Below are 12,203 nucleotides of genomic sequence, written 5' to 3'. Positions count from 1 at the left end.
TGCCGGGATGTGTAGTCCACGTTGAAGTGCTTTTCGGTATATGTAGTCACGCGGTCGCCGGGAAACACGCAGCGCAGCTCCGCCTCCTGCCGGCGAGGAAGCGAGGACGTGTGAGGTCACTTCCGGCGTGTAGGGTGGCTTCCTACGGCGCTCCCACCCTCTCCCTCCTTTTCGGTACCGCACCGCCGCCATCATGGGCCGTATGCATGCTCCCGGGTAAGCTCGGGTTTGTGAACGGGTTGCTAGGGCTGGGCCCGGCAATGGGGGGGAAAGAGAGACTGTGGGCAGCGGGTCGAGGGGGTTAGGTTCTGGGCTGCTGTGGCAGGGATTTCCTCACCCCGAGACTGCTTCTCTCCCCAGGAAGGGCCTGTCCCAGTCGGCTCTACCCTACCGCCGCAGCGTCCCCACTGTAAGTAGCGCGCGGGGACCGGGGAGAGGCCGGGAGGGGGTGTCATTCGTTGCTTGGGGGAAGCGGCACGGGGATGGGAACCACGTGTGCATGAGGAGCGCGGTTTGTTTTTTTTTTTTGGCGGTACGCGGGCCTCTCACTGCTGCGGCCTCTCCCGTTGCGGAGCACAGGCTCCGGAACCGCAGGCTCAGCGGCCATGGCTTACGGGCCCAGCCGCTCCGCGGTATGTGGGATCCTCCCGGACCGGGGCACGAACCCGTGTCCCCTGCACCGGCAGGCGGACTCCCAACCACTGCGACACCAGGGAAGCCCAGGAGCGCGGTTTTGAAGGTGGAGGGGGCCGCTGTGTTTCGGTTCCATCTCTGGTTTTTCGTCTTATAGCCGCTTTCTTTACCATAAACAGTGGCTGAAGCTGACGTCTGACGACGTGAAGGAGCAGATCTACAAATTGGCCAAGAAGGGCCTGACTCCCTCGCAAATAGGTGAGTGTTTTTGTTTAATGCAGCGCCTTCCGCTTGCCCTCGTGTAACCTGCTGAAGAAGACTCGGGGCAAACGTCTCACACGTGGCTTGAAAATCTTTTGCTCGTTTTCCTTGCTTTACTGTTGATGATGACCGAGGCCTAGTCTTCATTTGCTGAACTCTCAGGTTCTTACTTGGAAGGCGGTAAAGTGAGTAAAATGTGCTCCAAAATTTAATGAGTCTTTTCTTTGGGCTAGGCACTCTCCTAGGTGCATGGTTCTAAGCACTTTACATATGCTGACGTTGTTTAATTCTGACAGCCATACTTTCAAATAAATACTAGTTTTCTTTATGTTAAGTTGAGGCTCTGAGGCACATTGAGGAAACTGAGGCACATTGCAGCTGTGTAACACGCCCCAAATCACACAGGTGTTAATGGAGGAATTGGGATTGGCTACTCAGAGTGCTCATCACTTTCTCACAGTTAGATGTGGTTTGAACCTCAGCTGTGTGGGACTTTGTGCAAATGGCTTCATTCAGTGAATGTTTGCTGTGTGATTCTGGATCCTGAGAATAAAGTAATCAAAAAAAGGGCAACTTAGTCTTCTGGAGTTTACAGACTAGTGGAGGTATTGCACACAATAGGAGATACATAATAAATAGACTGTCAAGTAGTCAGATGGTGCTGTTTTGAAGAATCTCCTTGATTCCAGCTGACTATGATGATGGTCTTAACAACATTCTCAGTTTCCACCTGAAGGGTTTTCCTTAGTGTTGGGTAAACCTTCCTTGGCTGTCTGAGTGAGCTTTGCATGCAGTCTAATGTCGGTGTCTGATGTATAAAAGTAAGCCTTGTTTTACAGATGGGAAACTTGGAAAGTGACTTGATCTCAGAGCCTTGACGTCACATGCTTCAATTTGTATGTTTGGTTGGGAATTTATATTATTCCCTTTTCAGGTGTAATCCTGAGAGACTCACACGGTGTTGCACAAGTACGTTTTGTGACAGGCAATAAAATCTTGAGAATTCTTAAGTCCAAAGGACTTGCTCCTGATCTTCCTGAGGATCTCTATCATTTAATTAAGAAAGCTGTTGCTGTTCGAAAGCATCTTGAGAGAAACAGAAAGGTAAGAGAAGAGGACTACTTGTACTAATTCATTTCAGTAAAAAATAATGCGTGTGATTTGAATTATCCAAGGTGGGTTAGGGCACAAACAAATCACACTGTTTGCTTTGAAATAAAAGTTCCACCGGGAGAGATTTGCAGGGGGAGCTTTGGCTCCCTAAATTCCCTTAAGGACTTAATCTAGCCACATGAACCCTAGCCTGTGGTTCTGTTAAGGGACACTGGGTAACTTCTCATTAAAGTACGTGGTGTCTATATATTCTACTGTTAAAATAGTGTTTAGTTTTGAGTGGTTTTCCTGAATTCTGTCAATTTTTATTTTTAGGATAAAGATGCCAAATTCCGTCTGATTCTGATTGAGAGCCGTATTCACCGATTGGCTCGATATTACAAGACCAAACGAGTCCTCCCCCCCAATTGGAAATAGTAAGTATTGACCCCTTTTGTTAACAAGAACAGGAGTTGGCCAGATATTTAATAGTAATAATTATAGTAAAAGGCCTGACAGTAAATGTTTTGGACTGTGGCTCTATGGTCAACTACTCTTTCAACTCTGATTATAGCAAGAAACCAGCCATAGACAATACATAAACAGGTAGACATGGCTGTGTTCCATTGAAACTTTTTACAAAGACAAAGGGCCATAATTCTGTAGACCACTGATTTAGAACACAAGCAAGCCCTTTGAATCGCTTTTAGATTGTGGATAAAGTTTCAGTTCTTACCTCTGCTCCCAGGTGCTTATGTTGTCTTAATTTTTGCATAGCTTGCTCACTATAATGACTAATTTCCGGACATTCGGAGTTTCCACCAGAAAGGTTTTTCCTTAGGTTGGTCAGTTCTTCTTTGGATGTCTAAGTGATCATCTTCATGTTATGCTTGATCATAATGAACTGATTCAGGAACTGAGCTGTTTGGTGCATTTATATATTTGGGGTTTATTATAGCTGTTAGGAAATAGCTCTCATAGTTTTTGGAGATTCTTGGAATGAATATGGAGGACTTTTATTAATCTAGCTCTTCTCATCCCCCCCCCACTTTTTTCCTTTTCAGCGAGTCATCCACAGCCTCTGCCCTGGTTGCATAAAATTGTATGTTGTACTCAAGCAATAAAATCATTGTTTAACTAGAAACATGTTTTGTATTTCTTTCCCTAAAAAAATTCAGTGGTTTGTGTGTTTATCTTTTTTGACGTGGACGTGTGTTAGCAGAATTAGAACTGGGTGATTCCACAGGGAGCAATGAGATAGCATCTATGCGTTACATCCCTTCACTGCTCAAACTAGTTGAGCAGTTTATAACTTCATGGTGATTTCTGTGTACAAAGTGGGTAGGTATTGGAAGAGACTAGGAGGTGGTGACTTACTGTTTTGATGTCATGGCAAAAATGTTTCTAAGTAATTTTGATACATTTGATGTATTTGAGGTAGATCTGTGATGTTATCTACATTGAAATATCAGAAATACACTTGAAAGCGTCTGGAGGGGAGGGCATCTTTAGTATGGAGGGACTTAGGAAGAAATATTTGATCCTAGTCCTGTGGGTGAGGCTTAAAGATGAGGAAGAAGGGCTTCAGGGAACAGGAAGAACTATGAGATGAGCTTAGCTCCCTGAGCCTTGCAACTTTTGGATGGGTTAGGACAAAATTTACTTAGCTGGGTGTTGTCAGAATATTCATTTAATTAATTCTTAAAACCTAATGAGGTACATGGGTAACCCTGTTTGAAAGAGGCAAGTCTTGAAAAGCTGGAGTGAGGTGTTCAAGGCTGTAAAACCAGTAAATGAGAAACTGCATGTCTGGCTGGTTTACTCCTTCAGAATTCAGAAAATTCAAGCAAGCCATGTGTATGTACCACCTTTTTTCTAAGTGTTTATCACTTGAATAAATGTTTATTCTTTTTACTTAAGCTTTCCCTAAGCAGTAATCAAATTTGTGGTCGAAATCACACTCTCAGGCAAAGTCCCTTGTTTTCAAGAGACCAGTATCGTAAGTAGCATTGATGTCCCTGTGGGATGATGGGCTCTGGGGGCACAGACCACCTCCTTCACTTCCCTTGTTCTTCAGGACACGGCGTATATTTGCCTCCCCAGCTCTGCTGGGTATGCAGCTCTCTGTGCCCTGCTGGGTGTAGAAACTGACTCAGCCCCACATCCTAATGGGCTCACAAATATGGGAAACAGGTGTGGAAATTTTACCCAGTTCTTACATAGTGTTAGATGTAAGTTTCTAATCCCTGTGCTTTTATGTTCAGGTCTTAAAAGTGGGTAACTGTCATAAACCAAGAAATAAATTTACTGTAATAAGGCAAACATCTCCAAGAATGATGAACAAGTAAAACAAGGTAACAGCAAGATCTTTGCAAACCCCAGGTAAGCTAGGCAGATGTTGGGTATTGATGATTCTGGACCAAAAGCTAGTCAATAGTACATGGAATATTTGATGTTTCCAAACATCTCTAGGTTTCTTTTAATTAGGAGAAGTATTTACCTATTTATAATTTTGCCATCAAGCCAACAGAATTACTGCAAATACTAAATCGGACTACATATTGGGAGGGTTTCTAATACCTTAAAAAATAATATATTAATGTAAAAACCATCTGCAGTCCTTTAGGCAGAGGGTTCAAACTTGGCTTTCAGAAACAGCCCTGCTACTTAAAGGTCGTGTGGTTTGGGGGTCAAATCTCAAGAATCTCTAAATTACTGTGAGGATCACATGATGTTCTTAATATGTGGCAGTAGTTAAACATTTCAGAGAAAACCTTAAGTCTCTCCAGATCACTGTTTATATAATTGCCGACACTTTTTGCACATGGGCATTATATGCTGCCTATATGATGATGATATACTGCATATATCATCCCATAATCTTTACTTGTTACAGGTTGTGGGAACTTAGTATTCCGTGGACTGTACTCTAATTTGCCTTGTAGTTATCTTGAGATAAATTCCCAGAAATGGGATCTCTCAGTGTGTATATTTTATATTTTGTAAAATTGCCTTTTTTAAAAATAACATTTTATTTTGGATTACACACGGGCAAGGGGTGTGGGGTGTGTGTGTGTGTGTTTTCCACTCATTTTTTTCAGGGCTTGGGACTGCTAAAGTCTTATGCAGGATCTTAGTTCCCCAACCAAGGATTGAACCCATGCCCCCTGTATTGGGAGCACGGAGTCGTAACCACTGGACCGCCAGGGAAGTCCCCAAACAGCCTTTCAGATGTGTACTGATAAGTACCCAAAAGGTGTATGAGAATGTCATTTCTTTACATCCTTTGAAAATTGTTTTTGTTTATAAATCTTTGTTAAAAGAGACTGATATTCTGCTTTACCTCTTTGATTAGTAATGAGTATCTTATGTTTACTTTTTGTGAATTGCCTATTTATGCTCTGTTTCTCTTTTGGGACATTGTTATTAATGCTTTATCATGTGTTACAAATATTTTCCCCAGTTTATTCTGTCTTTTGATCTTGTTTATGGTATTTTTGCTATAGAAGTTTTAAGAACTTTATTGATACTGTCCCTGATGTTTTTCCCTAATCATCTTTTTCTTTGTTAAATGGATTAGTCTGTTTAAATTTTTAAAAATTTTTTCTGCTTCTCCCTTTTGTTAAATATAGTATGGTCTGTCTCCATCTGTCTTCCAGACTTAGACATTTATTCTTTCTTTTCAAATAAAAGTTCCCATATGCTTTTTCTTTGTAACATCTATTTTGATGGAGTTGGAAGCAGCATATGCATGTAATTTGTCCAGATCTACCCATATGTGTGCTCATAGTATCTGAAGGCTTCCTTCAGCAACTGTTCTTTTCATTTAAAAATCATCTTTTCTTCAAGTGACAGATGTTCATCTTATTATTTTTTAACTGGAAGTTATGCATATATCTGGTTTTTAAAAGTCGTGATTATTTTATGAGGCTTATAACTAAAACAGTCCCTTCCGTTTTGCAGCCTAAAGTCTAGGGCAACCACTTGCAACTCAGCTGTTTTTTTGACATGTAATATGCCTTCTTATTTCTAAATAACGTTTTTTTTTAAAAATTGAGGTGAAATTTACATAAAACTCATCATTTAAAAGTGAACAATTCGGTGGCATCTAGTACATTGTGCAACCACCATCCTTATCTAGTTCCAAAACATTTTCATCACCCCAAAATAAAACACTGTACTCATAAAGCCTCATTGTCCCCTCCCCCCAGCCCCTGGCAACCACCAATCTGCTTTCTGTTCCTAAGGGTTTACCTATTCTGGATATTTCATATAAATGGAATCATACTATGTATGGCTGGCCTTTAATGTCTGGTTTTCACTTGGCATGATGTTTTGGGAGCTCGTTCACATCGTAGCATTTATCTATGTTATTCATTTTTATGGCTGAATAATATCCCACTATGTATATACCATAATTTATGCATTCATCAGTTGATGGATATTTGGATTGCTTCCACCTTTTGGCTGTTTTGAATAGTGCTGTTATGAACGTTTATGTGCGTGTACTTGTTTTCAGTTCTTTTGGATGTATATGGAATTGCTCTAAGCACCATTCTTATACTGTGATTTTTTTTTTTTTTTTTTTTTTTTGTGGCAGTGCTGCATGGTTTGCGGGATCTCAGTTCCCTGACCAGGGATTGAACCAGGCCATGGTAGTGAAAACCCAGAATCCTAACCACTAGGCCACCAGGGAGCTCCCTACTATGATTTCTTGATTTTTAGTTTATATCTCTTCATCTGGAATTTTCATATAATGTTTATATATAATATGTATAATTCTGTACTTAACATTTCCTATAAGTACATATATTTACAGAAATTGTTAGTAATTAACTTGTTCTTCCATCTGCTTAGTGTTTTGTGTTCCTATCTCTAATTCATCCCCAATTGTTGAACCATAGTTTAAATCTCAATATGTTCAATCAAGTTTACTTTTGTTCTTGTTTTTTGGTGATATCCCTCCCAGGGCACTCACCCGCTAGCTCCAACTCAGGTAAATTACTCTTCAGACCTATAGTTCTGGGGTCTCCTTTTGCCATCAATATGGGATTCTTCCTGCCACCAGTGTCAGAGTCCTGATTTCCATATCATATATCTTCCTCTTTCTTGGTTTACGCCTTCCTTTTGGTGAAACATCCTCTGGTAGCTCCTGAAGAAAGAGCTCAATCCTTGAACCTCATTTCTTCCCTGTTTATACCAACTCCGAGGTAATTTCATCGAGTTTCTAGCTTTAAATGCTCTCTTTGATGTTAAGTACACTAAAATTCCTATCTCCAGCGCAGACCTTCTCTGAACTCCAGTCTTAGATATGCAACCACCAATTCAACATCCCCACTTGGATCTCTAATACGTATGTGGACTTTATTTATTCCCAAACTGAACTCTTGACTTTTGCAGCCCAAACCTGCTCTCTCCGAAGACATTTACGTCTTAATAAGTGGCAACTTGATTTCATCCTTGGACCAAAAACCTGTATCAGCCTTGCCTTTTTTTCTCTTACACCCATATATCCACTTGGTCACCACATCCTCTTGGCTTGATCTTAACAATGTATCCCCACATTTGATCACTTATCACCTCTACTACAAGCACCCTAGTCTGAGTCACCTTCTCTTACCCTTACTATTGTAAAAGCCTCCTCCTAACTATTCTTTACCACCTGTTACTCCCCACCAAAGTTTACTGCATCCATCTAGAGTGGTCTTTTAAAATCTAAGTCACACGGTGTCCCGCATGCTTAAAAACCTCCAGTGGTTTCCATCTTCTTAAGAATAAAATCCTTATCTTGCCTTACAAAGGAGTATTAGGATCCTGGCAGGAAAAGAGGTGGATGTCACACTCAAATTGAGGAATTGGGAGAGTGTGTACTAAAGGAACTCTTTACAGAGGTGCCAGTGGGGTTTAGGGAAGCCACAAGGCATGCTATCTGGTTTCCTGGAGAGGCATTAGGGACACCCACCCCCAACCTGAAGTGCACAGGGGAACTCCAAGCTGCTGAAGGTCGTCTGGGTAAAGACGACTCCTGCCCTCTGATTTCTTGCAGGTGGCCAAATCTCATAGGAAGCCAGAGGTCAAGGGAGCTTGTTGACATGGGCCATAAACATCAGCTTCCCAGGCGGCAGAACAGGGTGGCAAGTGGGTGTGGGGGGACAAAAGGGAAGTATCCAACTCAAAGGGCCCCTGTGGTGTGGCCTCTGCGTTCATCTCCTGCCACCCTTCCCAGTCACACCAGCCTGGTTTCACAAACACTCCTCCCTGGGCCATTGCCCTTGTTCATTCCTCTGCCTGGAAAGTTCTTCCCCCAGACATCTGCATGGCTTGCTCCTTCATTGAGGTCTCTGTTCAACTGTAACCTCAAGCAGAGGCCCTGTCTGAAAGAGCTCCCTCCCACCCAGCACTCCATCCCCCTAGCCCTGCTGTTCTGCAGAGTACTGATTACTACCTGACATGCTGTGTTGATATTTTCAGATTATAAGAAAGCCCCATAGAGCAAGGACCTGTTTGTTCACTGCTGTATCCCTAGAATTTAGAATAGTGTCTGGCACATAGTAGGTTCTCAAATATTGGTTAAATGAATGCACACCAGAGATGAAAAAACTTGAGATCTTGGAAAAAGTCTTTTCAACTCATTGTTGAGTGATAGAATTTGACTGGGAGTAGACTCTAGATTGGAAATAATTTTTCCTAAAGAGTTTTAGCACTGCTTACTGTTTTAAACTAAAAAAGAACAAAAACTGTTGTTGAGAAGTCAGATGTCATTCTGTATCCCACTCCTTTGTTTATAACCTTTTTTTTTTCTTTTGGGTTTTTTTTTCTTCTTTCCTTGACCTGATGCTTTTAGGATTGTCTCTGTTGCTTAGTGTTCTGAGATTTGCAATAATGCCTTGGTTTTATCTTTTTTCATTTGTTCTACAAGGTACTCAGTGAGCTATTTCAGTTTCAAAATTGTCTTGCAGTTCTGGGAAATTTTCTGGAATTACTCCTTTAATATTTCTTCCACACTATTTTCTGTGTTCTTTTTCTGGAACTCATTATTTGCACATTAGATTTCTGGACTGATCCTCTGTTTTTTTTCATCTTTTACCAACTATTGTCCATTGCTTTTCCTTCTGAGAGGTTTCCACTTTATCTTCCAGTCTTACTAAGTTTTTCCATTTCTACCTTTATATTTTTAATTTCCCAGAGCCAGTGGTATATTGGTAAATGTTATATGTATGCTGGATGGTGTGTGTGTATGTGCGTATATATATATATATATAAAATATTTACATATATGTAGGTGAATGTTTAAATCTCTGGGGGGGGGGGTTGGGCACTGATTTGTAGTGTTTACCTATTCTGTGATGTAAAAAATCCCATGATGGCCAATTTCAAGCTACCAGTGGGATGGAGCTGGGAAGAGATACTTGGCAGTAGACCAACTACATAGTATTTTGCCTATACAGAAACAGTAAACATAAATGACTTCAAGACTGTAGATGATAAAATGATGTAAAATAATTAGGAAGTAATGAGCTTTATTTCTTAAATTGTTTTAAAAATAATTTATTTACCTTTGAGTTTATATAATTTAATTTTGAGTAATGCCCTGTGCTTAACTAGCTTTCAGAATTCCTCAGAAAGTAACAATTGGGTATTGTTAGCCCTTATGAGCCAGATCCAGCTCATCACTGCTCAGAGCTCATCTTTGTTCCCTGAACTTGCTTTTCATAGAAACCTGTTGTTTCACAGATAAACTTCTTCTGCCTCTACATTGTATATTTTCTTTGAGATCCTTTTTTGTTTGTTTGTCTTTTATGTTAAAGGCTTTCCTCAAACGTCCAGTAATCCTTGTAAGGATCTGAATTGGGATGCTAGCTATACAGTATAGTATATAGACAATATGGAATTGTATCCAGATGCAATTACTCTTTCTACCACTAGGGGGCCGTGTGCGTGCGTGCGTGCGTGTGTGTGTGTGTGTGTGTGTGTGTGTGTGTGTGTGTGTGTGTGTGTGTGTGTTGAAGCTAACAGTACCCCTATACCAGCAGCTTCTTATAATTTAAAAGTACTCTCACATTTGTTATTTCTTTGATTTTCACAACTTCCCAAAAAGTTGATTCTAGATTTTTTTGGAAGGAGGTTTGGCATAAATTCGTTTATGTGAGAAAATTACCCCCATTTTAAAGATGGGGAAATTGAGGCTCAGAAAAGGTAACTCAAACTAAGGCCATTCAGATGCCTGGTGTTCCTGTCACTAAAACTGATGCCTCTTATCCATTTTCTCAGGTTTTGTTCTTTTTTTTTTTTTTAAGAGAAGTGCAAATAATAAAGACTCGTGTTCTAGACAAACCAGTTAAAAAATTGAGTAATATTTTAGCTAATGCCTAATATATGACAATATATCCATTAGAGAAATCAAAATTTTAAATCTTCAGAAGTCTCAGTATAAGCAGTTTTTACTATTATTTCTCTCTTATTTTCTTTTCTTTTTGGCCGCGCCACAAGGCTTGCGGGATCTTAATTCCCTGACTGGGGAGTGAACCCACAACCTCTGCAGTGAAAGCACGGAGTCCTAATCACTGACCGCCAGGGAATTCTCTCCCTCTCGTTTTCTTACCTATGAATAGAAATTAGAGTTCTCTTAAGCTAAGGATAAGAGTTGTCTTTCAGGTCTAAGCTAGTGCTGTTCCCGGCTCTCAGTCTCACCTGCAGTCAAACTGCTTCATATACTGTTACCTGTTGCTGTGACGTGTAGCAGCAGCTTGGGAATGATAAATCAAGATAGTGATTCCTCCAGGGGGAAGGAGGTGGGCAAGATTGGGCAGGGCTACATGGAGAGTTTCAACTGTGTCTGTCAGGTTTTATTTCATAAGCTAGGTGATAGGTACAAGGGGTTTTGTTATATTCTGTCTTTTTGTATGCCCAACGTAATTCATTTTAAAAGTCTCTACAGGGTCTAGAGTTATAAACGCAATTCATTCACTCCACAAATATTTATTGAGCACTTTTGTGACAAGCATTCTAGACAGCAGTGAACAGCAATTTAGGATCTAGATTCATCACTAATTCATTCAACATGCATGTGCTATGCCAGATGTTAGTAAGATGACCCATACCTGATCCTGCACCTTAAAAAAGAGTTTTAGACTAGTGTGAGGTAGGGCACATTAGTCATTAATCTCACAAGGTTGAAGTTAACCTCAGAAGAGAGGTGCAGATAAAGTGGTAAGGAAAAATCACAGAGAATTTGGGAGGGCTTCACAGAGGAGATGGCAGATGAGCTGCATTTTGAAGGGCATTCTGGGAAAGGGGAGGGATGCACTCCAGGAAAAGGACCTCTTCTGCAGAGGGAACAGCACGCGCAGAGTATGATGTAGGAGCGTGTGCAGTGTGAGGGTCCAGTGAGTATTCTAGTTTGGCTGATGAACTCAGTGGTAGGGACTGAAAAGCCTAGGAAAGAAGTTAGATCAACTCTCAGAGGGCCCAGGTCCAGGCCAAGTTGCTAGACTATTCTGTAGGAGACATAGAGCTATTTGCTGTAAGGCCAGGAGGGCAGGAGAGTGGCAGGTTGCTCACAGAGCTTGGGTGGTCACAGACAGGACCTGGAGAGACAGGAGCAGGTGGGAGATCACAACAGTAGAGTCCACAGGACCTACTGTTTCCTTTGGGTTGGGATCATTACAGGTGGCTGTTCAGTTTCTGCTTGAACTCCTCCAGGGATGGGAAGCTCATCACTCAAAAGGAGTATGGTTTTTACTGCTGGGTAGCAGTTCCCCATGTGTCTTGCTGGGTCTCACATGGAGCTCTACTTCACAGGGCCGTGGTGAGGGGGGAGGAGATGGAAGAGGAGGAAGAACTTGGAAAAGCACAAAGCATGCTATCTCTGTGAGGGCACTGTATCTGCTTCTGGCAGTCAGTGTGCGTGAGGACGAGCCGGGCTGGGGGATCCAAGGGGGGAAGGGCTGCTTTGAGGCTGTGCTCTTCTCCACTCAGGCACTGACCAACAGGCTGGAGGTTGGAGGTACTGGGTTGCCTTTGTGGTGCCTCTGTGGGGGTGCCATGGTACTGGGCCTGGAATGCAACGGGGACTTGGGACAGAGACAATCTAGTGCTGGAGGTATGGTATGGTCCTGTGTCACTGGGGGTCCTGCTCTGCCACCATCCACTCTTCTAGTCCAGGGAAGGGGCTTTTGACTGATCTGGGAGTCTCTCAGCATGGGCCATCAGCACTG

The 12,203-nt window shown here is 41.8% G+C and overlaps 1 protein-coding gene across 1 annotated transcript; it reads left to right on the top strand.

Moving 5' to 3' along the window:
• Window positions 1-126: 126 nt before the first annotated feature.
• On the top strand, window positions 127-3,130 carry RPS13 (ribosomal protein S13). The gene is made up of 6 exons (XM_082844682.1): window positions 127-216; window positions 361-409; window positions 813-891; window positions 1,829-1,998; window positions 2,323-2,423; window positions 3,051-3,130. Exons 1-6 carry the CDS (start codon window positions 194-196, stop codon window positions 3,082-3,084), a joined length of 456 nt encoding a protein of 151 aa, XP_082700808.1. The 5' UTR covers window positions 127-193; the 3' UTR covers window positions 3,085-3,130.
• The last annotated feature ends 9,073 nt before the right edge of the window (window positions 3,131-12,203 follow it).

Source organism: Leucopleurus acutus (genome assembly GCF_964270905.1).
Source record: "Leucopleurus acutus genome assembly, chromosome: 8".
In the NCBI taxonomy this organism is placed as follows: domain Eukaryota; kingdom Metazoa; phylum Chordata; class Mammalia; order Artiodactyla; family Delphinidae; genus Leucopleurus; species Leucopleurus acutus.
Note: the sequence above shows the minus strand (reverse complement) of the source record. Positions and strands in the feature narration are given on the sequence as shown.

Bases quoted from the DNA above. Each gene is read 5' to 3' on its own strand.
- RPS13 (XM_082844682.1), top strand. From the start codon at position 194: ATGGGCCGTATGCATGCTCCCGG. The intron at 217-360 runs GTAAGCTCGGGT...TTCTCTCCCCAG, and splicing joins GGCCGTATGCATGCTCCCGG to GAAGGGCCTGTCCCAGTCGG. The intron at 2,424-3,050 runs GTAAGTATTGAC...TTTCCTTTTCAG, and splicing joins CTCCCCCCCAATTGGAAATA to CGAGTCATCCACAGCCTCTG.